The 24,425-nt window shown below is 37.6% G+C and overlaps 2 protein-coding genes across 3 annotated transcripts in view; both read left to right on the top strand.

The window, feature by feature from the left end:
* Positions 1 to 16,843, top strand: part of PDCD2L (programmed cell death 2 like) — a 44,252-nt gene extending 27,409 nt beyond the window's left edge. The window contains exons 6-7 of the mRNA XM_037820290.1: positions 6,713 to 6,861; positions 16,664 to 16,843. Coding sequence (XP_037676218.1) covers positions 6,713 to 6,861; positions 16,664 to 16,794 — 280 coding nt within the window. The 3' untranslated portion in view covers positions 16,795 to 16,843. The remainder of the gene's footprint in view (positions 1 to 6,712; positions 6,862 to 16,663) is intronic.
* Positions 16,844 to 19,618: 2,775 nt separating this feature from the next.
* UBA2 (ubiquitin like modifier activating enzyme 2) overlaps positions 19,619 to 24,425 on the top strand; it is a 31,356-nt gene continuing 26,549 nt past the window's right edge. Inside the window, exons 1-3 of one of the 2 annotated variants that reach the window (XR_005214367.1) lie at positions 19,619 to 19,820; positions 22,904 to 22,987; positions 24,007 to 24,077. Coding sequence is in view for 1 of the 2 variants with exons in the window: in XM_037819833.1 (XP_037675761.1) it covers positions 19,683 to 19,820; positions 22,904 to 22,987; positions 24,007 to 24,077 (293 nt within the window). In the remaining variant the exon portion in view is untranslated. The remainder of the gene's footprint in view (positions 19,821 to 22,903; positions 22,988 to 24,006; positions 24,078 to 24,425) is intronic. The other variant, XM_037819833.1, reaches the window with a different exon arrangement.

Here is a 24,425-nt window from a genome sequence, read left to right as displayed (position 1 = left end):
TACAGCCCCTAGTATGCAATAGGTAGATTTTTCTCATACACCGTTCTGTTATCAACTCTCTGTGCTAGTGTCATACCTTATAAGTATATGATGTAAACACCTATCTATATTTGTAGTGCTGATCTGTGGGATATATGCCTTTAAACAACCCCTTTCAATCCTATTTGCCTTCAGTACAGCCCTGATACTTATAATTCCATTAACAAACACTCATCACCACTATCCATTCCCATACCTTTGAATTTATTCTCATAAACATATCTGAATATATTCGATTACCATTTGCCTCACTAGCTTCTATTAGTAGGTCCCTAATATTCTACATTATAAAACATTGATTTTACATTGTTCAGGGAGTTCATAGTAGTGGTAACATACAATATCTCTCCTTTTGTGTCTGACTTATTTCACTCAGCATTATATTGCCAAGGTTCGTCCATGTTACCATATATTTCAGGAACTTGTTACCTCTTATTGTTGCATAGTATTCCATTATGTTTATACCACATTTCAGTTATCCACTTGTCTGTTGAAGGACACTTGGATTGTTTCCATCTCTTGGCAGTTGTGAACAATGCTGCTAAGAACATTGAGGTACAAATGTCTGTTCGTGTCACTGCTTTCATATCTTCTGGGTATATACCAAGAAGTGGAATTGCCAGATTATAGGGTAAGTTGATACCTAGTTTTCTGAGAAACTGCCAAACTGTCTTCCACAGCAGCTGTACCATTATATATTTCCACCAGCAATGAATATGAGTTTCAATTTCTCCACATCCTCTGCAGAATTTATTCTTTCCTGTTTATTTAATGGCACCCATTCTTATTGGTGTGAGATGGTTATCTCATTGTGGTTTTGATTTGCATTTCCCTAATAGCTAGAGAAGGTGAACATTTTTTCATGTGTTTTTTTGGCCATTTGTATTTCCTCCTCAGAAAAATTTTGTATTTTTTGCCCATTTTACATTGTACTGTTTGTACTGTTGTTGATTTGTAGGATTACTTTATATATGCAGGATATCAGTCACTTATCAGATGTATGTTTTCCAAGTATTTTCTCTCATTGAGTTGGCTGCCTCTTCATCTTTGTGACAGTCTTTTGAGGTACGTAAGTTTTGATTTTGATGAGTTCCCATTTATCTATTTTTTCTTTTGTTGCTTGTGCTTTGAGTGTAAGGTCTGGGTCTTGAAGATGTTTCCCTGTGTTACCTTCAAAGATATTTATTGTGCTGTCTCTTATATTGAGGTCTTTGCTCCACTTTGAGTTAATTTTTATATAGGGTGTGAGGTAGGGATCCTCTTTCATTCTTTTGGTTATGGATATCCTGTTCTCCCACCCTCATTTGTTGAATAGACTGTTATATCCCAGTTCAGTGGATTTGGGGGCTGTATCAAAAGTCAGTCAGCCACAGATTTGGGGATTTATTTTGGAACTCTCAATTCAATTCCATAGGTCATCAATATGTCTATCTTTGTGCCAGTACCATGCTGTGTTGACCACTGTGGCTTTATAGTAGACTTCAAAGTCAGGAAGTGTTAGTCCTCCCGCTTCATTCTTCTTTTTTGGTTGTTTTGGCAGTTCGAGGCCCCTTTCCCTTCCAAATAAGTTAGATAACTAGCTTTTCTAAGTCTACAAAGTAGGTTGTTGGAATTTTGATTGGACTTGCATTGAATCTGTAGATCGGTTTGGGTAGAATTGACATCTTAACATTTAGCCTTCCTATCCATGAACAGAATATCTTTCCACCTATTTAGGTCATATTTTATTTCTTTTAGTAAAGTTATGTAATTTTCTGTGTAGAGGTCTTTTATGTCCTTGGTTATGTTTATTCCTAGGTACTTGATTTGATTAGTTGCTATTGTGAATGAAATTTTTTTTTTGATTGCCTCTTCAGTTAGGTCATTACTAAGAATAGGAACATTAATGCGTTATGTATATTAATTTTCTATCCAGCCATTGTGTTGAGTTTATTAGCTTAAGTAGCTTTGTCATTGAATTCTCAGAATTTTCCAAAGATCATATCATCTGCAATGACAGTTTTACTTCTTCCTTTCCGATTTTGATGCCTTTTATTTCTTTATCTTGGTGAATTGCTTTGGCTAGAACTTCTAGCACAATGTTGAATAAGAGAGGTGACAGTGAGCATCCTTGTCTTGTTCCTGATCTTAGGGGGAAGGCTTTCAGTCTCTCACTATTGAGTACTATGCTGCCTGTGGGTTTTTCATACATGCCCTTTATCATACTGAGGAAGTTTCCTTCAATTCCTATGTTTGGAAGTGTTTTTCCCAAAAAGGGGTGTTGAATTTTGTCAAATGCTATTTCAGCATCTGTAGAGATCATTTGATTTTTTAATGTGTTGTATTACATTGACTGATTTTTTTTTTTTTTTTTTTTTTTAATGTTGAACCACCCTCGCATGCCAGGAATGAACCCACTTGGTCATGGTGTATAATTCTTTCAATGTGCCTTTGGATTTGATTTGCAGGTATTTTGTTGAGAAGTTTTGCTTCTACTTTCATTAAGGAGATTGGCCTATAGTTTTCCTTTTTTGTACTATCTTTATCTGATGTTGGTATCAGAGTGATATTAGCTTCAAAAAATGAGTTAGATAGTGTTCCTTTTTTTTTCCCAAAATTTTAATGCAATTTTGAGATATAATCACATAACATGCAATCATTCAAAGTGTACAGTCAGTTCACAGTATTGTCAGATAGTTGTGCTTTCATCACCACTATCAAACTTTGAACATTTTGATGACTGATTAGATCTCTTTGCTTGTGATTGGTTTGTTGAGGTCTTCTGTTTCTTCTTGGGTCAGTCTGTGTTGTTCATCTGTTCCCAGAAATTGTTCATTTCCTCTAAATTGTCTAGCTTGTTGGCATACAGTTGTTCATATTAGCCTCTCCTTTTCTTCCTTTCTTCCTTCCCTTGTTCCTTCTTTCCTTCCCTCTCTTGAGGATCTGTAGTAATTATCCTGCTGTCATTTCTGATTGTTTATTTGGGTCTCTCTTTTTGACTTTGTCAGTCTAGATAGGGGTCTGTCAATCTTGTTGATCCTCTAAAAGAAACAACTTTTGTTTTTATTTATTCTCTCTTCTGTTTTGTTTTTTTTTTTTTTTTTGTTCTCCAGCTCACTTATTTCTGCTTTAATCTTTGTTATTTCTTTTCTTCTACTTGCTTTAGGGTTAGTTTGCTGATCATTCTCTACCCTTTTCAATTATTCAGTTAGGCCTTTGGTTTTAGTGCTTTCTTTTTTTTTTTTTTTTGATATAGGCATTTAGGGCTATAAATTTCCCTCTCAGCACCACCTTCACTGCCTCCCATAGGTTTTTTTTTCTTTTTTATTAAGATTTATTCACATATCATACAATCATCCAAAGTATATAATCCATTGATCACATTGTCATCATATAGTTGTTCATTCATCACCCTGATCTATTTTTTTTAAATATTTTCCTTGTACCAGAAAAAAGTGAAAGTAAGAATAAAAAGTTAAGAGTAAAAACAGGATGCCCAAATTGCCCCCCCCTGCCTTATTTCTCCTTTAGTTTTTTTTTTTTTTTTTTTTTTTCCCGCCCATTTTTCTACTCATCCATCCATACACTGGATAAAGGGGAGAGAATGTGCTTTGAATGATTTCAGTCTTTAAATTTTTAAGACTTGTTTTTGCCCCACCATATTTTCTATCCCAGAGAACATTTCATGGGCGCTAGAGAAGAATGTGTATCCTGGTACTTTGGGATGTAATGATCTATATATGTCTGTTAATTCTAATTCATTTATCATATTGTTTAGGTTCTCAGTTTCCTTATTGGTCCTCTGTCTAGTTGTAGCTATAGAAGACAGTGGTATATTAAAGTCTCCCACTATTATTGTAGATGAGTCTGTTGCCCCCTTCAGTTTAGCCAATGTTTGTCTCATGTATTTTGGAGCTCCTTGATTGGATGCATAAACCTTTATGACTTATTTCTTCTTGGTGAATTGTCCCTTTTATTAACATACAGTGTCCTTCTTTGTCTCTTATGACATCTTTGTATTTAAAGTCTATTTTGTCTGATATTAGTATATGTACCCCTGCTTTCTTTTGGTTGCAGCTTGCGTAGAATATTTTTTTCCATTCTTTCTTTCAGTCTCTTTGTGCCACAGGTCTAAGATAAATCTTTTGTAAACAGTATATCAATGGGTCATACTATTTAATCCATTGTACCAGTCTTTATCTTTCAATTGGAGAGTTTATCCATTCACATTCAAAGTTATTACTACGAAGGGAGTTCTTGAACCAGTCATCTTATCTTTTGGTTTTTAGTTGTCAGATGTATTTTTCCCTCTCTCTCTCTCTCTCTTTTTTTTTTTGTTTTCCTTTAAGTTACCCTTACTAATACTCTTTAGTTTTATGCCCTTCTCCAGACCTCTCTCTCCATTCTTTTTTTCTCAGCCAGTAGAGCTCCCTTTAGTATTTCTTGCAGGGCAAATTCTCTCAACATTTGTTAGTCCATGAAAATTTTAAACTCTCAGAGTTTTGTGGAAGAGTTTTGCTGATAAAGAATTCTTGGCTGACAATTATTCTCTTTCAGAATCTTACGTATGTCATACCACTGCCTTCTTGCCTCCATGGTTCCCACTGAGTAGTCAGCACTTAATGTATGTTGTTTCCCTTGTATGTGGTGAATCACTTGTCTCTTGCTGCTTTCAGAACTTTCTCTTCAGCATTTTACAATCTGATCAATACTTGTCTCGGAGTGGGTTTATTTTTATTTATTCTATTTGGAGTTCTTTGGGCATCTTTGATTTGCATCTTTGATGTTTGGGAAGTTTGCTGCAGCTATTGAAACACTCTTCCTAGCCCTTTACACTTCTCTTCTCCGTCTGGGACACCAATGATTCTTATATTTGTTTGCTTTATGATGTCCATCGTTTTCCTGAAATCCATTTCAAAATCTTTTTTTTCACCATTGCCTCTTTTGTGTGTTTGCATTTCATTGTCCTGTTCTCAAATTCACTTACTGTTTTTCTGCCTCTTCAAATCTGCTGTTGTGTGTCTTTACTATATTTTTAATTTAATATACAGTGTCTTTTGTTTCCATAAAATGTGCTTTTTTTTAGTTCCTTTTTCAAATTCTTCTTTATGCTCTTCTAGGATCTTATTGTCCTTTATGTCTTTAGCCATTTTGTTGAAATTGTTTTGGAGATTTGTGTGTACTTCTTTGATTAATTGCTCTAAATGTTGTGTCTCTTCCAGCTTTTTAATTTGTTTGTTTGGCTTGTTCATATCTTCTAGATTCTTTAAGTGCTTTATGATTTTCTGTTGGGTTTGGGGCATTTGCTTGTATTCATAAGGTTATTTGGGGAAATGCTGGATTATTTGAGCATGTATATATAATTTGGCAGAGCTACAGTTTGCTGGAGTAGTTTCCCTAGCCTTACAGCAGGTGGCACTCTTGAGGTGCCTTTTACTCTCAAGCAGTCTTCCCTGAACTTCTCCTATATGCTAGCCAGGGTCCAAATCGGTTGGGGAACCAATCAGTGCACTACTTCTCTGTGTATACTGGGTACTGCCTGCCCTGGGGTTGCCGTGTGGACCCTGTGCAGTTCGGCAGGGAGTCTGCTCAAGGGCATCATCCAGATCAGAAGTGCTCTGTTATCTGCCTGCTGTGCACCCAGGAGCCTCTGGGGTATGGGAAGGGCTCCTGATGTTCCGTACAGTGCCTCTCCTGTCCACACTTCTTGCCGGTGCACACCCCTGATTTCCATGAGGGAGAGTAAATGCTCCCCCCCAGGTTCTCTCTTGGGAGCTCCTGGTGTATGACTGGAATCACCTCCTCAGCAAACTGCCAAGGTGAGTGCACAGGAGTGGAGAGCTGCTGCTGACATCAGTCCCCTTGCCTGGCAGCCGTCTCGCTGCTTGTTTGACCCAGGAAGGTGGTCCTGGCCAAAGAAAACTACCCCCATCCCTCAAGGTGCTGTCTCCATGATTTTTTTTTTCTTCCCCATTCCCACCACGTACCGTAGGGGTCCCCCTGTGGCTGGTCACACCTGGAAAACACATACTCAGGCATCCTCTGGCCCCTCTCTAGCTTCTTTCATGGAGGAGAGGCCTGCTCTGCCTCGTTCACTCTGTCATCTTAGGGAATTTATCTCTACTTTCTTTTAATATAATAATTGATATTGTTGAGTTTATTCTATCATTCTATTTTTCTTTGAAGTCCTTGTCACATAATAGGATCATCTTGTCCATAGTTCTTGTTTTGACTTTTTTTATGGTGGATTTTTCTTGCTTCTTCATATGTCTTGTAATATTTTTGTTTGCCAGAAATTTTATGGAGAAGAACAGAAGATACTAAAGTAAATATTAACCCCTCACAGAGACATGCCCCTTCTTCTGTAAATCTATTAATATGAGATTCTGAGTCAGTGTAATCTGTAGTTGAGCTGAGTCTGGGCTTTATTGTTGTTTTAATTAGAATCTGTTAAACAGTGGGTTTAGTCCCTTCATCGAGACTTTGAAGCAAACATTGAGAAGACTTTGTATATTTTGCTGTACTTTAGATTCTTGCTGGTAACTTTTTGGGCACCTGGGGAGTTTTCTTTGCTCTCTTGTTTTGCTCCTGGTCCTCTGCCGGAAAGACAAAGTTTGCAGAACATGACCTTAGATCATTAAATGTGACAGGTGTATGTGGTTCTGATTCAGGTGTCTTTGTTTTTTTGCCTTAGGTATTCCTGGAGCGGAGAGCCACTCTTTTTAACCTACCCTTCATCAGAGGTCAGTGAGCTCCCAGTCTGCAGCCACTGTGGAAGCCAAAGGATATTTGAGTTTCAGCTTATGCCAGCACTTGTCAGCATGCTCAAAAGTAATGATTTAGGTAATAAATCTCCTATTAATTTTTGTTGGTGATTTCTGGCATTATTTCACATTATTTGAAAATGGAAGACTTTATTTTTGTTTATTTATAAAATATCATAAGCATATTATAGAAAACTTGGGAAATTAAAATTATTTTAAGGGAATTTGAATTCATAATCCACCCTATCTAAACCATTTTGGTTTAAGGACAAGCTATTTTCTATCCATAAAATGTTTTTAATCAATTATTATATAATCAAAGTTTAGTTTTCTATTTAAAACAGTTTTTAAAATGATTATAATTTTTTATTTGTCATAAGTTTAGAATTATTTTAGGAAACATTAAAAGTTTTTTAGTTAAAGCAATACTTGTTTGTAATACAAGATTCAAACAGTACAGAAGTGTATGTAGTAGAAGTAAAAAGCCTTCCTAATATCAGTTATTAGAGGGTGCTATGTCTTTTTCATTTTAATGGTGGGCTAATTTTTCAATACTTCATACACCCACACATGTATATATTTTAAAGTATGCCTACTTTTTTTTTATACCTTTTTTCCCTATAATTGGGGGCATTTTTCCATGTTAATATAATAAGTATCTTTTGCGAACAGCTTTATTGAGGTATGATTGATGTACAACAAACTGCTCATATTTAAAGTGCACAGTCTGGAAAGTATTGACACATACATACACTCTGGAAGCCGTAGTCAAAATACGAACATGTCTCTCACCCCACACCTTTTATCAAGCTCCTTTGTAAGTGCCCTGTTGTCTGCTCCTGACAGTCACTGATCTTCTTTCTGTCATTTTCTGGAATGTCACATTTTCTAGAATTTTTATGGAACTGTATGATGTGTACCCTTTTTTTTTTTTTTTGCCTGCCTTTTCTCACTCAGCATAAGTATTTTGAAATATCCGTGTCATATGTGTATCAGTAGTTCTTCCCTTTCTGTTGCTAATATACCACAGTTTGTTCCTCCATTTACCTTTTTATGGACATTTGTGTTTCCCTTCTGGGACTGTTACACACAAAGTTGCTATTAACATTCGCTAATTGTATGGACAGTTTAGATGGGCAAAGGTTTTTATTTCTCTCATGTAAGTACCTGGGAGTGGAAAAGCTAGTAGGTGTGTGTTTAAATCTCTGAGACACTGCCAAACTGTTTTCTAAAGTGGTTGTACCATTTATATCCCACTAGTAAGCAATTCATGAGAACTTTACATTGTTGCTAGCACTTAGTATGATCAGTCTTTTTAATTTTGGCCAGTCTGGTAGATATGTGGTGGTATCTTATGGTTTTAAGTTCTGTTTCCCTAATGAGTAATGATTTTTTTTTCCTGTCACCTATATATCCATCTCCCAACCAAAGAAATAAAATGTAACTATATAACTGAAACTCCTTTTGTACTACTCACCAATCATTTTCTCCTCCTCTTCCACCAGGGGTAACCACTCTCCTGAATTTGGTATTTATACTTAACACATTTGTTCATACTTTTAGCACACACGTATGTAACTCTATATAATATGTAGAGGTGTTTGTAGATATTTAAGCTCTACATGCATGATATACTGTATGATTTCTTTTGAAACTTGCTTTTTTCTTGCAGCAATGTTTGTGAGCTCATCCATGTTCAGTTTCACTGTTGTGTAGGACTTGCATAACAATGCAATTTATTTCTCTGTTCATCTACTGACAAATATTTTGGCATTTCAAATTTAGTCATATTTGGAGCTGAGATTTGAAACATTAGGCATTCTGACTCCAGAATCCTCATGCTTAACCACTGGCCACACTTCCTAAATTGAATTCACTCTCTGAAAGTTCATATCCTAGAAGCAAAGAGTAGCAAGGAAGAAGCATCTGTACTTAATATTCAGTGGCAGTGCCCAGAGGTCAAAGTGGAAAATAAATTTTTTAAAAAGTACAGTGGAAAACCCAAGTTTATTCCAAACTAAATTCTGTGGCATGACTAATGATTTTGAGCATCTTTTCATGTGCTTATTGGCATTGTTTCTATCTTCTTTGATGAATTGACTATTCAACTCATTTGCCCCCTTTTTAAATTGGGTTGTTTATTTTCTTATTATTGCATTATTTGTTCATTTCTTTTTATGGTTTATGTATCAGTTTCATTCACCAAACATCTCTCCAGCCTCGGTGATGTAAATGCAGGGCCCAACATGGGGCATGAACCCCTGACCCTGAGATTAAGACTCTCATGCTCTTATCAATTGAGCAAGCAGAACAGTTTATTATTTGAAGATGTTGTTTTGTTTTGTGTTTTGAGATCTCCATCCTTATATCCTAAGAGTCACTAACTCACATCTTCAACTTTTTGTTGCTAATTATTTGAGTTTTAAGAGCTCTATATAAATTCTGGATATAAGTCCTTCTGATGCATTATTTACAAATATTTATTTTCTCCCAGTGATTGGCTTCCCTTTTTCTTTTTAATAGACTATTTTTTAGAACACTTGTAGAAATTCAGAAAAATTGGATAGTACCAAGTCCCTATATACTCCACACCAGTTTCACCTATGTATAGCTTACATTTGTTACAATATGACAGTACTTTTGTTATCATTAGTGAACCAGATTGATACTTTATTATTTTTACCTTATTTATCCACGGTTTAAATAGATTTCCTTGTTTTTTTCTAATACTCATTCTGTCTGGGATCCCATCCGGAATACCATAGTACGTTGAGGTGTCGTGTCCCTTTAGGTTCCTTTTCACTGTGGCAGTTTCTCAGACTTAACTTGTTTTTGATGACCCTCACAGTTTTGAGAAGTGCTGCTCTGTTATTTTGTAGGATGTTCTATGTTGCAGTTTGACTGATGTTTTTCTCAAGATTAGACTGGGTTTAGAGATTTTTTGGGAAGATTACAGAGGTAACAGTACATCATACATTATATCCAGGGCATGTAAAATCAAAATGACTTATGCTTGTCAGTGTTGATCGTGATCACCTGACTAAGGTCGTGTTTGTCAGGTCTTTCCAGTATAAAATTACTTTTCCCCTTTTCTGTAATGTTCAGGCTTGCCTTTTTGTTCTCTAAGCAGTGCCCTTCAAAGAGCAGAAGTTTTTAATTTTGAAACTCAATTTATTTTTTTCTTTTATGGATCATACTTTTAATGTTTTGTCGAAGAAATAGTTGCCTAACCTAAGATCACAAAGATTTTGTCGTAGGTTTTCTGGTTTTAGGTTTTACATGTTGGCATATATCCATTTAGAGTTAATTTTGTATATGGTTTGAGGTATGGCTCAAAGTTAACTCTTTTGCATATCCAGTAGTTTCTGCATCATTTTCTTTCTCTGCTGCATTGTCTTTTCACCCTTGTTGAAAATCGGTTCTTCATATATCTGTACTATATTCTGTTACATTAATGTATATTTCTGTCTTGATTCTAATACCACAGTCTTGATTACTGTTACTTGATATTAAAACTTGAAATCAGATATGTTTGTCTTCCAGCTTTCTTCTTTTTTTAAAGTTATTTTGGCTATTCTAGTCCTTTCCATTTCCATATATAATTTATAATAGGCCTGTCAATTTTTTGATTAAAAAAAATACTTGCTGGGATTTTGATTCAAATTGCATTGATTCTCTAGATCAGTTCATGGAGAACTGATAACATTATTGAATCTTTCAACCTAGGTGCATTTTGCATTTCTTCGTTTATTTAGGTTGTCTTTAGTTTCTCATAGCAGTGTTTTGTAGTTTTCAGTGCATAAGGTAATGCATATCTTTTTTTTTAGTTTTGTTCCTAAGTATTTAATGTTTTCTTATGCTGTTGTAAATTGCATTAAAATTTTTTCGATTTCTGATTGTTCACTGCTAGTTTGCAGAGATATAATTGATTCTTGAATGTTAATCTTATATTCTTCAACTTTGATAAACTCACTTATTCTGTTAACTTTTTATTGATTCCATCAGATTTTCAGCATAGACAGTGATGCCTTCTGCGATAAAAGACAGTTTTTCTTCTTCCTTTCCTATCTGGCTGCCTTTAATTTTTTTTTCTTGCCTTATTTCCCTGTCTGGAACCTCCAGTACAATGTTGAATAGAAATGGTGAAAGCAGATTTCCTTGTCTTATTCCTGCTCTTAGGCAGAAAGTGGTCAGTCAGTCATCTTTAAGTAACCTGTTAACTATAGGTTTTTCATAATTGCCTTCTATGAGGTTGAAGAAATTCCTTTTAGTTTCTATCTAGTTTCCACATCTTTTTAATAGCTGTGTATATAAATATTCTTTTTAAGGACCAGTTTTATGATTTTTAAAAATTCATATCAACAAATTGCTGCTTGGTAGGTCTGTACCAGCTTATGATGCTGTCAACTTCATGAGAGAGTTCATTTCATGACACTTTGGCAGTACCAGGTATACAATTTTGGAAAAGTTTTGCAAATATTGTTAAAAGTGTTATTTTGTAACCCAGCAGTTCTCTTAGGTTTATACTCAAGAGAATTGAAAATATATTTATACCAAAACCTGTACATGAATGTTCATAGCATTATTCATAATTTTGAAGAATTGGAAGCAACCCAAATGTCAATCAAGTGATGAATGGATAAACAAAAGATGATATATGCATATAATGGAACATAATTCAGTCATATAAAAGAAAGAAGTACTGATACATGCTGCAACCTGGGTGCCTTCATGAACATGTTAAGCCAGGCACAAAAGGCCACGTATTGTGTAACTCCACTTATATGAAATGTCTGGAATAGGCAAATCCATAAAACAGAAAGTAGATTAATCCTTTACTGGAGTCCTGTATGAGAGCATAAAAGGGACTGGGAGTAGGAAAGACTAACAAGTGACCGCTTAATTGGGTATGGGGTGTCTTTTTGGGGATGATGTAAATATTCTGGTATTAGATAGTGATGATGGTTGCAGAAGTCTGTGAATCTCCTAAAACCAGTGAATTGTCCATTTTAAAAGGGTCAGTCGTATGGTATGTGAATTAGATCTCAAAAGAAAATACCAATATTCTCTCTCTTTATTAATTTAATCTTTATAAGTAAAATATTCACAATTTTAAAAGGGTGCATAGTATTGAAAGGCTTATAACAAAACACTATAGCCCCTGTTCTACCCTTCCCCACCCTTTATTCGCACACAAGGGAGAGAGACACTGTCAGCACTTGTAGTTTCCTCTGTAATTTATTTTTATATTTCTAAATGAAATGTGCTATTTTGTTTATCTGTTTTAGACATTAGCTATTGAATTGCTTGTTTCAGATTGCTAAAGCTGCCAGAAGGCAATATAGCAGAAATGGGTTGGGTTTTTCTTTTTCTTTTTTTTTTTTTTTTTTAATTGAGATTGTTCACAAACCATACAGTTATTCAAAGATCCAAAGTGTACAATCAGTTGCCCATGGTACCATCACAGCTGTGCATCCATCACCACAATTAATTTCTTTTTTCAATTTTTAGAACATTTTCATTACTCCAGAAAAGAAATAAAGATAAAAAAAGGAAACTCAAATCCTCCCATACCCCTAAACACCGCCCCCCCCCGGCCATTATGGATTCATAGTTTTGGTATAGTACATTTGTTACTGTTGATAAAAGAAAGTTAAAATACTACTAACTGTAGTATATAGTTTGCAATATGTATATTATTAACTTTTAGTTATAGTGTCATACATTTGTTCCATTTCATGAGAGAGATTTCTAATATTTGTACAGTTAATCACAGACATTGTCCACCACAAGATTCAGTGTTTTATACATTCCCATCTTTTAACCTCCAACTTTCTGTCTGGTGACATACATGACTGAGCTTACCCTTTCCACCACCTTCGCACACCATACAACACTGTTAGTTATTCTCATAACGTGCTACCATCAGCTCTGTCCATTTCTAAATGTTTAAGTTCACCCTAGTTGAACATTCTGCTCATAGTAAGCAACTGCTCCCAATTCTTTAGTTTCATTCTATATCCTGGTAACTTATATTTCATGTCTATGAATTTACATATTATAATTAGTTCATATCAGTGAGACCCTGCAATATTTGTCCTTATGTGGCCTTATAGTGCCCTCAAGTTTTCTTCATTGGCCCTTTTTTTTTTTAAATCATTCTTTTTATTTTATTTTATCATTTTATATTTTAGTTTTGTTTGAAATCATTGAGAATTTTATCAGGCATACATTAGGCTGTAGGAGAGACATTTCTAAACCACTGATCTAACAAAACATTATTCATGTTTTTTTTTTCTTCATTTTATTGAGATATATTCACATACCACGCAGTCATACAAAATAAATCGTGCATTTGATTGTTCACAGTACCATTACATAGTTGTACATTCATCACCTAAATCAATCCCTGACACCTTCATTAGCATACACACAAAAATAACAAGAATAATAATTAAAGTGAAAAAAAGCAATTGAAGTAAAAAAGAACACTGGGTACCTTTGTCTGTCTGTTTGTTTGTTTCCTTCCCCTATTTTTCTACTCATCCATCCATAAACTAGACAAAGGGGAGTGTGGTCCTTATGGCTTTCCCAATCCCATTGTCACCCCTCATAAGCTACATTTTTATACAATTGTCTTCCAGATTCATGGGTTCTGGGTTGTAGTTTGATAGTTTCAGGTATCCACCACCAGCTACCCCAATTCTTTAGAACCTAAAAAGGGTTGTCTAAATTGTGCGTAAGAGTGCCCACCAGAGTGATCTCTAGGCTCCTTTTGGAATCCGTCTGCCACTGAAGCTTATTTCATTTTTCCTTTCACATCCCCCTTTTGGTCAAGAAGATGTTCTCCGTCCCACGATACCGGGTCTGGATTTCTCCCCAGGAGTCATATTCCACTTTGCGAGGGAGATTTACTATCCTGGGTGTCAGATCCCACGTAGGGAGGAGGGCACCCTTGGGTTGGTTTTTAATAGTGGGGATTTATTAAATTAAAAATTACAATTCTAAAGCCATGAAAATGTCCAAATTAAGGCATCAACAAGAGAATACCTTCTCTGAAGAAAGGCTGCTGGCATCCAGGGTTCCTCTGTCAGATAGCAAGGCACATTGCTGGCGTCTGCTGGTTGCCTAGAAAAAATAATTTTATAAAAATAGGAAAATTCAGTATATACTCTTTAAAAGTGTTTAAAAAAATTGCACAAGTTTAACAGAATATTAAGTTTAACTAAACCAATTATTGGTAATGATCTCTTCATCTAAGAGGAGACCCCTGTTTCTAAAAGATCTTTCTGAAGAAAACAAATTTCAGTTTTAGATAGCAGGCATTTGGCTCCTTACATGATAGATAAAGAAATTCACACTACTCCCACCTCCAAATATTTGTCATTTTTACATTATCAGGGTTTACAAATCTATATTCTATAACCATAATTCCCACAGCTGTTTAGCCTTAGTTCTATGATTAAATGGATTTGGTGCTTATCACCACTCTTTTACAATGAACTATTTTCATTTCCTTAATCTGTTACTTTGAGTCTTCTGTGCAGTGGCTGGGATTTTTCCAGTAATAGCTTCAAGGAAGGTTCATAGACATTATACTTGCTTCAGAATGTGTGCTAGTCTGCCTTTAGTTTGGAAGGACAACCCTTCAAATGTACAGAAGTTTCAAGTCCCACCTCCTTCAGAATTTCGTGGACCCCAACAATGAGTCCCACTGGCCTTGACTTGGTGCCTCCAGTTATCTTCTAGTGGTTGAGTTTCTCTGGGAAGTACATTCTTCTGGAACAGCTCAGTGGGTATTCAATTCTCTGAGATCTTTTTCTTTTATATAGGTATCTTTTGGCATTGCTTTGGAAGCCTGAGGATGATTTGATCTCCTCCCATTCCACCATCCCCCCTCCTCCCCCCACCTTTGTAGTTAACATTTCTGCTTTGATGCCTCTAGAATTTTCTTTTTCATCAAGCCTGGTCACTTGACTCTGCCTTGGTGTCCCATTGTTCTGTATCACTTTTATCATGGAACAAGATGTGTCTTTGAGCCATAGATTTAGTTTTTCTTCTGATTTATTTCTGCTTTCATTTTCTGTTGCATTTGTGGCTTTTCTACTGCAGTGACACCAGTTATTCTGGTATTGAGTCACCTTTCTCCTCTCAAATCAATGTTAATATTTTTGCCCTTTCCTTCTGCATCCATTGAGATTACCTAAAGTCTTTCCTTTCTGCCTGTGATTAGGTTTCCACCTGTGTTTTCTGATCCTTGTGGTTTCTGATGTTTTCAGTTGATGTGTATTGGGGATGTTATTGGCCTCTGTCTCAGTTTGCCATGCTTCTATGATAAGTACTACACAATGGGTTGGCTTAACAACAGAAAGTTTTTGGCTCAAGGTTTTGAGGCTTGAAGTCCAAAAATCAAGATATCTGCAAGGCTTGCTTTCTCTGGGAGTCTGTAGCAATCTGGTGCTGGCTGCCAGCAGTCTTTGGGGTTTCTTGATTTGTGTTTCTGCCAGTTGTCAAATGGCAATATCTTCTTTCATCTATTCTCCCAGTTTTCCATTGACTTCCAGTTTCTGACTCCTTCTAGTGTTTCTTTAACTTCTGATTTCTTTATCAGGTCTCCCATAATATAGATTAAGGCCCACTCTCATTCAGTTGGATCACACCTCAGCTAAAAATATCTTCAAGGGGACCTAATTATAATGGGTTCACCGACACAGGAATGTGGAGTAAGATTAAGAACATGTTTGTGTTGCAGTACATAATTCAATCTACCACAGCTCCGTATGTTTCTTGTTTCCTCTACAAACCGTCCCCACCCTACCCCCAAAGACTGGCAGTTCTCGGGGCTCAGGCCTCATTTACAGTTCTCGGGGTTTTATTGATATTTTTTCCATCTGATCCCTTCTATCATCTTCTTTCCTCTCTGGTTGGTTGGTTGTTCCAAGAGGCTCCAGTCTTCCCATGCGCTCCACAAACTGCTTATTGTATACTTCTTTTTTAAAATTATCTCAAACTCATCAGGTTCTTTTTCCCAAACCAGCCCTACTTTAGCCTTCTTTGTTCTGTCTTTCCATTATCCCTTTTTTAAAAAATTGAAAAAAAATCCTGTCTCCTTTGCTGCCCCAAATTACTTGCCAAAACTCATCCTGTTGACTCCTCCTTCCTGTATTGTAGTATCAGCAGGATTTCTTTTTGCTCTTGTTTTCTTGGTGTTATTCTTTATAGCTCTAGCCATTGTTAAATTTCTATAAACTTCTAAGATTCACTTTATGTTTTTTGCCTGAATCCTTTTAGGAGGTAGCATGTTTTGTTGCATGCTGTATGTTAATATGGGTTTTCAGTGTTAGATAATCTGAACAGTTGGAATTTAGAAAACTTGTTGAGACTTTTATTATTGCAATATATTTGCCTCCTACTTTTGATTAAATCTGACTTTTGATCTCAGTGTTTACTTATTGTAGGAAAGACTAGAGCATACTATGACTGAAAGCTAGCGAACACTGTTGTTGCTCTACCTAATTATTTTTTCAGCTTTGAAGGGGAAATCACTCCCTTTGGGAACAGCAGTTATCCTGATGTTAAGCAATCTTCCTCCTCCACTTCTGTTACCTTCTGATTGCTTAACCTCTCTGTTTCACAGTGAGCATTAAGATGTGCTGGACTCTGTTCTAAGCATGTTACAGGGATTAGCTTATTTAAGTCCCCTCACAACAGTCTTATGACCACAGAGACCTTAAGTACCTTGCTCAGAGTGGTAGAGTTGGGATTTGAACCCAGGCAGTCTTTTCCAGATGTGCTCTATTCACTTAAGTAAACCAAAGATTGAGTGTTATCTCCTAAGAATTTTCTCTTTATTGGAATACTGAATATATTGTATTTTTCAGATCTTTCTGTGGAATTTGGAACAATTCTAATTTACACATGTGAGAAGAGTTGCTGGCCTCAAAATCATCAGGCTCCCATGGAAGAATTTTGTATTATACAAGAAGACCCAGATGAATTATTATTTAAGTAGAGCATTTCACTTGTATATGCATAAAGTAAAACAAATTTTAATGACCAAATTTGTGGTGTTTTTTACCTAATTTTGACTCACAGGTTATTAACTTAGAACCTCCTGACTGTAGGCTGGTCTACCCTTCTAGGGTCAGTTACCTGTCCTCACAGGGGCAGCTCAGAAAGTGGCTCCTTTGCAGCCCAGAGAGCATCTGTTTCCTGCACAGGCAGCCTGGTGGGCATTCTAGGAGGAAGGGAGGACAGCTGAAGAGCCAAGAGCAGCAGTCAGCCTCTTATTACTCCTCCTGCCTCTGTCCTCTGTTATACTCTGCTGCTGTCTCTGGATGCTGGCGGATCAAACCACTCAACCTGCTCCAGCTGTTTGAGGCTCAGGCCCTGTGACATTAGCCCAAGCTCCCTCCACCCCTGCCACCCTCTCCTACCTGCCTCTTACAGCATCACAGGAAGGGGGCCCTCACTCTCTTCTGGACATTGTCCCTCCATGCAGCTTTCCATTCTTCCATTCTCCCTTTTCGCCACTCAGTTTTTCTGTTTTCCATCTCTTCCTTTCTACTACTCCTGACGGCAATTTGTTAATACTCCCACCAGCCAAGTACAGACCTGCTTTTTGCCTTCGTAAATGAGGAAGCAGGGTATTAACATAAACAATTTGTTTTGCTACTCTGGTAAATAACACCATGGGCCCAGGTTGCCAGGGTTGGAATCTCCTGGGCATTGTGTGACTGTGAGAAACCCACTCGATTCCGTCTTCTGGATACCTAAAGCTGTATGTGTGAAATCTGAAAGTGTTAGCGAGTGAGGCTTCATGCACCTTAGGATTCGTGGGGCCAAAGCTGAGCACACACTTGCGGAGAGGTTATAAATCCTTTTTTCTGCCATGCTGGAGAAATGATCCTAGTTTCCCTGTAGCACTTCTGTCTGCTGTGGGCAGAGACCACCAGAGCACAACCTCCATTGGGAGCTAAAAACAGAATACTCCAATATGTAGATAAACTGATTTTGGACTTTTTTAAATGATCAGGGAGTGCCCTCCTTTGATGAGAGGATGGAGAAGAGTTGTTGCATAAGACCGCATTTTTAGAGGTCAGAAGTTCAGGCAGACATTTTCAGTTTATGAGTTAGGTGTTCTGTATATGATTTTTATATGGAGACAGACTGCTTGCACTTTCACTCAAACACCTTCTTGAATCTAACTATATATGCTTTGTACCAGGTCTTATCTATGAAGGTAGACTACAGGTTAGTACGGGCATTCCCATGATCCAGTAAAAATGTTTGTGACAATTATTTTATGAAAGCAAGATACATAAAAATAAGTCCAGTATGAACCCAGTTAAAAATTATGACCTAGGTCTGGAAGGACACACCCACCAAGCAAAGGCCCCAAGGAGTAGGATTGGGTGGGGGTGTAGGCAGGACCTTCAGCTTTTATTTCTGCACTTGTGTCTTGTTTAATTTATTAAGGTGAGTAAGCGTTTTACACTTTCTCTCCCCCCACCCTTACCCCCCAAAAAATCCCGCCAAAAAGAAAAGTAAATGGCCTCAGGGTTAGGGGCCAGTTCCCAGGCCGAAGGGAAGGTGGTTCGCTTTTACTGTCTGGAGGGAGAAGGGAGGTGAGTATTGTGTGGAGCCATCTGTGAGGTTCAACTGCCAGGGTGGTGCCTTCTGCAGAGTCAGCAGACCAGAGGGTAGGGCTGCCACCCTGGCTGAGCATCTGGCTCTTCCTGCCCTGCTGCAGCCTGGAGTGTGGCTGGTGAACCAAACAGCTGAGAGAGACCACGGGAGTCAAAAAAGTATTTTCCTCTTTGTTTTCAGTCTTCTTTTTTCTTCTAATAGTTTTTTTTTTTTTTCTGATTTGAAAAATAATGCTTTCTTTGAGGAGCATGAATATCTTGGAATGCAGAAAAGTTTAAAGAATAAAAATTATCCACAATTCCATCACACAACAGATATACAAAAATATTAACTGTGGTTATTTCCTCCCTATCTTTTAATACATTTTTGGATTTTTTTTTCAAAATTGTAATCATACTGTATACATGGTTTTGTATCTTTTTCTGTTGACCTGTGAACATTTTCCCGTTTTTAACGTGACATCATTTTTAATTGCAAAGCATTTTATTAAAATATGCATTTAAAATATACAATTTTTGGCTGTATTTTTTTGTTCTTGTGATGAACACCCCTATAGCTAAATCTCTCTAAAAAATCAATGATAACTGTCATAGGACAAGTTCTTGGAGTCATAATCGTTCATTCAGAAGCTGTGTACAGTTTTCAGGGTTTTGTCTTCTGGACAAGTTTTGCCAATTTAAAATCCTCAGCTGCAGTATATGTGAATGCCTGTTTCCCTATGCCTTGACAACAGTGTTTCACATATATTTATATGTGTGTGTGTGTGTGTGTGTGTGTGTGTGTGTAGCCAAATTAATAGGTGTCGTTTTATTTTCCATGTTTTTTTAATTACATTTTGGTATGTTTATTGACCGTACTGACTTTTCTCTTTGTGCTGTTTACATCCTTTGCCCATATTTTTTGTTTGCTTGTATTTGTTTCGTTAATTTTGTTAGGAACGTCTGTTTTCTAACTTGTATGGAAGTCTTGGCTGGGAGATCAAACCCCAGACTAAAAGGCGACCCTTCCTTACACTTCTTAGGCCAGAAGAGTCAGTCTGCGCTAACTCATTAAAAAACACGTCCAAGCTCAAGCACAGCCGGGGATCCAAGAACTCTTGGGAAGAGACTGGCCTGGGCCTGGGTAGGGGCCTGACTCGCCTGGTCCCGGGCACCGCAGTGCGCATGAGCGGAAGCCAGGGCGCCCCTCCCCCACCTGTTCCGGCCGCCGCTTAGCTCTCCCGCCTCCGCGGCTGCTCGTGGTTCTCCCGCCATGGCACTGTCGCGGGGGCTTCCCCGGGAGCTGGCCGAAGCTGTGGCCGGAGGCCGGGTGCTGGTTGTGGGCGCGGGTGGCATCGGCTGCGAGCTCCTCAAGAACCTCGTGCTCACCGGCTTCTCCCACATAGACCTGGTCAGGCTCGGCGCGCTCGCGGGCGGAATGGCGGGCTGTGGGGCAGGGGCCGGGATTTCGGGGCCCGGAGGTCGGGGTGGCGGGGCGGGCCGAGAGGCTCGGGGGTCGAGGCTACCGGCGGGGAGGAAGCAGGTCGGCACGGGCGGGGCGGGCTTCGGCAGCACGCCGCGGCCCGCTCGGGACCCCGAAGAGGCCGCGGGCCCGGGTCTTCCGGGCGCCGCGCGACGGGGCAGCCCCCCACTTCCCGGACAGCACCAATGGGTGGCGACTCTGGGACGTGGAAGCGGCCTCGTGTCTTTTTGCTTCAGAGCAAGTCCCCAGTTTTAATGGGAGGCGGGAAATGATTGAGTGCCTCGTGGATAGTGCGACTGTTCAATTTAGGTGTCCCCCAAACTCAGAAATAGTGACCCAGAGCAGAGGATGGCATTGATAGCCACGAACACACTGAGCACTGGTCGGGAGCCCGGCGCTGTCCTGAGAGCAGCTTACACGCATTAACGCATTTAATCTTCGCTTTCACCGGATGGGTGCAAACGCTATTTTCATCCCTTTTTATTTTTAACTGATGAGGAGAGTGCGATGCAATGGGGTTTAGTAACTTGCCCTGGGTCACGAAGCAAGAGCGGGACTTCTTCGGGGCTCGCTCTCCTCTTTGCTGGGTACAGACCTTCCGCGTGACTGTCATTGTTAATGTCACCAGAGATAATAGCTTATTAAAAATGCTCGTTAGGATTTCACTTGACGTCTCTCAGTTAACTAAACTCAGCTGAGATAATGCGTGCAGTCTGTTGCTTCTGCTCTGAGAATGTGTTTCTATCAAGAGTTGTCAGCATGTGAGAGTGCTCTGCTTTAAATAAATTTCAACCCAGCCGTTCTGTATTGAGATGATAATCTGGTTCTCCCTCTTGAGGAAATGAAGTTTTGATCGAACCAAAGTTATGTACTTTGTGTACCTTAAAATGTTGTGTGCCTTGTCTAAACTAAAACGAGCATCTTCTGTGGTATCTCTGCTAAGGGCTTTCTGTTTGAATACTCTATGCATGTCTTTCTGTGTTATTTTATTTGTTGTATATATATTATTTTTAACTTTTGCCATTGGTGTACATGGCAGGGAGCCACTGTAATTGTTAATCAAGTAATTTCTATTAATGTAAACTTAGACTGGAAATGTGACTAGGAACTTGAATGTGCTTGAAGTGCCTTAAGTTGTAGTGGAATCAGAATGAAAAGAAAGAGGTGGCAAACTGAATTAATCAATGATTGGGGAAAAGGAAGAATTTGCACATTTTTCCTTTGGCTTTTAGCGTTAGTCTTCACATCCAATTCTGTATCACAAGTGCAAACATTGTGCTTTAGCTGATAACTACGATATTTGTATCAAAGAACTTTTATACTAGACAAGGCAATGAATTTGGGCATCTGAAAAATAAATACTGGTCCCTTTTTATTTGGTTTAATTTTTATAATAAATTTAGAAAATACAAATAAAAAATGTTTAGGTAGTTATATATTGGTGAATTTCACAAATTATAGCCAAAATCATTGGGGAGTTTCACATTTAGATCATTTGATTACTTTTTATGTAAGTACATTGAAATGAAATGAAAATGGTTTTAAACCATTATTTTCTTCTCATTTATTTTTAAGTGGCATTTATATAAGACTTCAAACTTGACACTTTTTTAACTGTTAAAGTCTCCCTTCACAGTCCTTAGGTAATAACTGTATGTTTATGGATGAAAACTTTTGAATAAAGAAGGCAGCAAAAATTCAATAAATTTGTTTGTCAAGGATCATTAAAAAGAATAGGGCACAGCTAGGAGTCCCCCTCTTTGTTGCTCGGATGTTGCCCCTCTCTCTCTAAGCCCACTGGGCAGGTGAACTCACTTCACTCCCCAACTACGTGGGATGTGACACTCGGGTGTGAATCCCCCTGGCAAAGCAGGAAATGACTCCTGGGGATGAGCCTGGACCCAACACTGGGATTGAGAGGATCTTCTTGACCAAAAGGGGGAAGAATGATGAAGCAAAGTAGGGTTCCAGTGGCTGAGAGATTTCAAATGGAGTTGAGAGGTCACTCGGGAGGATGTTCCTATGTGCTATGTAGATACCACCTTTTAGTCTTTAGTGTGTTGGAATGGCTAGAGGGAAATACTTGAAGCTGTCAAACTACAACTCAGTGACCTTGATTCTTGAAGACGACTGTGTAACTATATAGATTGCATACTTTGAAGCCCATGTGGCTCCCACTCCCTTTATCCAGTATACGGACAGACGAGTGGAGTAATGGGGACAAAAATTAGATGAAGAGTAGGGTGGGATGGAGGGGATGGAAAGATTTAGGTGTTCTTTTTTGCTTTTATTTGTAACTTGGAGTAAGGAAAAGGTTCAAAAATTGATGCTGGTGATGAACGCACAACTGTATGATGGTGCTGTGAATGATTGTTCACAGTGGATGACTGTAGGATGTGTGAACATATCTCAATTAAACTGTATTTTAAAAAGTAAATGAAAAAGGGGGGAGAAGGGGAATGGGATGTTTTGGATATTCTTTTTTTCATTTTCATTTCATTTTTTGGAGCAATGAAAATGTTCAAAGTTTGGGGTGATGAAAGCACAACTATATGATGATACTGTGAACAACTGTACACTTTGAATGATTTATGTTATGTTATTATATCAATACAATTGCATAAAAGAATAGGGCACAGTTTAGTATATCGGACTTAAACATGTAATTAATTAGATTGATAGAGAAATGAATTATATAATGAATTTTAAATAATTACACATACATTTTATGCCATCTAAGGAATTTCTTGAAATATTTGCCAGAATGATTAAATAAAAAATATGCCCTTTGTAAAATGTTTTTGAGAAAGTTATATCTGTAATTAAAGCTTGTTTTTTGTTTGTTTGTTTGTTTAATATATGTGTTAAATTATTTTGGCCAATTAACAATTTTGCATTTTCTGTGTTAATGTAGCAGATGTCCAAGTTCTGGATCATGCTTGGTGAGGAGAGAGAGAATGCTCAAATGTTACAGTGTATTTGTGATTTATCTGGGTTTTATGCATTTGTAGATTGATTTGGATACCATTGATGTCAGCAACCTCAACAGGCAGTTTTTGTTTCAAAAGAAGCATGTTGGAAGATCAAAGGCACAGGTAACTTTACATTTCTCTGTAACCCTTTGGTGGATCTTCTTTGTGGCATCTGTAGGAGGGAGATTCTCCAGTAGGAGGGAGAGAATGAGTGAAGCTGTCTCTTTTTAGTGGAGGGATTGTTGAGAATAAAGATACGTAGAGTAAAGCACTAAAGATTAAACCATCCTTGTTTGGTCTAAGAGGAAATAGAGCGCCCTATCTAAGGCTGTAAATGGTGGGACTTTTGTGTCCCCCTTCATATTTAAACTCCTGATTGTTTTACTTAGGCTGAGCTTTGTGTTCCTTGGTCCTATATCCCCTAGAAGTTGGGGAAAGAGAAGCGGAGCTTATGCTGCTGTCCCCTTTAAAAGAAGGCAGCCTTCCCTGGGGCTCTAGCCTCACTGACCTTATCTTTTTATCCTTGAATGTTCCTTGACCATTCAGTGTCTTTAAACTTCTTTTCCCTTCTCTCTCACAGCCCTTTTGGCAAATTTCTGCCTGTTCCTCCTTTTCATGTTTCATGTTTTGACTCCCTTTTCCAGGGTTACTTGCCTAAACCCCCTAGAGTAAGTTGAGTCTTCCTCTTATAACTTGATCTACTTCTCTTATATGTGACTTATCATGGTTTGTAGTTTATTTATCTGGATGGCTGTTTGATTCATGTCACTTTTGCTCACCATTGTGCCTTGTACAATGGAATCCTGATAATGGAAGATTCTCAGTAAATATCTGTTGAATGAGTGAATGAATGACACCTTGTTGCATTTTATGTGTTTGCTCAAGGTTGCCATTCATGTACAAGTGTCATATATGAGGGAGCTCTCATTATTTTATAAAAATGTGTGTATTGCTTAATCATAAATGAAATTTTCTGTCACATTTTGTATTTCTTTAGTTTTTAATATAAATAACTAGATGAAACCAGAAGTTCTATAAAGTTTTCTCCTTAAGAAACAACAACATTAAAGGTCTGCCAGAAGTAGATTTCAAATACAGATAGAAATGTACTATTAGTAATTTAGTATTGTTTGTTTTTCCAGGTTGCCAAAGAAAGTGTCCTGCAGTTTTATCCGAAAGCTAATATCATAGCCTACCATGACAGCATCATGAAGTATGTTCTAATTATTGTTGTAAAATTGTGTTTGTTGTTATTTTTTAATTAACTTTTAAAAATATAAGGTCTTTTTTGTTTGCCACATATATGAGCTCAAAGTCATTCTACTGGTGGAATGATCTCCTGGATGATTATAATGTGGTAGTTTATGCCCATGTAAGAGAGATTCTTTTAACAGTATTTATGTATAGTTTGAATGGTTTAGATAAGAACTGAGATATTTTAGTACTTTTAATAAATAAGTTAGTTGGAAATTTATAAAGAACCTTCTATTGTTTTTAAAATGATATTTCAAACTATGACACATCCTTATATGTGATGATTCAGATATACTCAAATATATTT

The sequence above is a fragment of the Choloepus didactylus genome, chromosome 27 (assembly GCF_015220235.1).
Source record: "Choloepus didactylus isolate mChoDid1 chromosome 27, mChoDid1.pri, whole genome shotgun sequence".
Classification (NCBI taxonomy): domain Eukaryota; kingdom Metazoa; phylum Chordata; class Mammalia; order Pilosa; family Megalonychidae; genus Choloepus; species Choloepus didactylus.
Note: the sequence above shows the minus strand (reverse complement) of the source record. Positions and strands in the feature narration are given on the sequence as shown.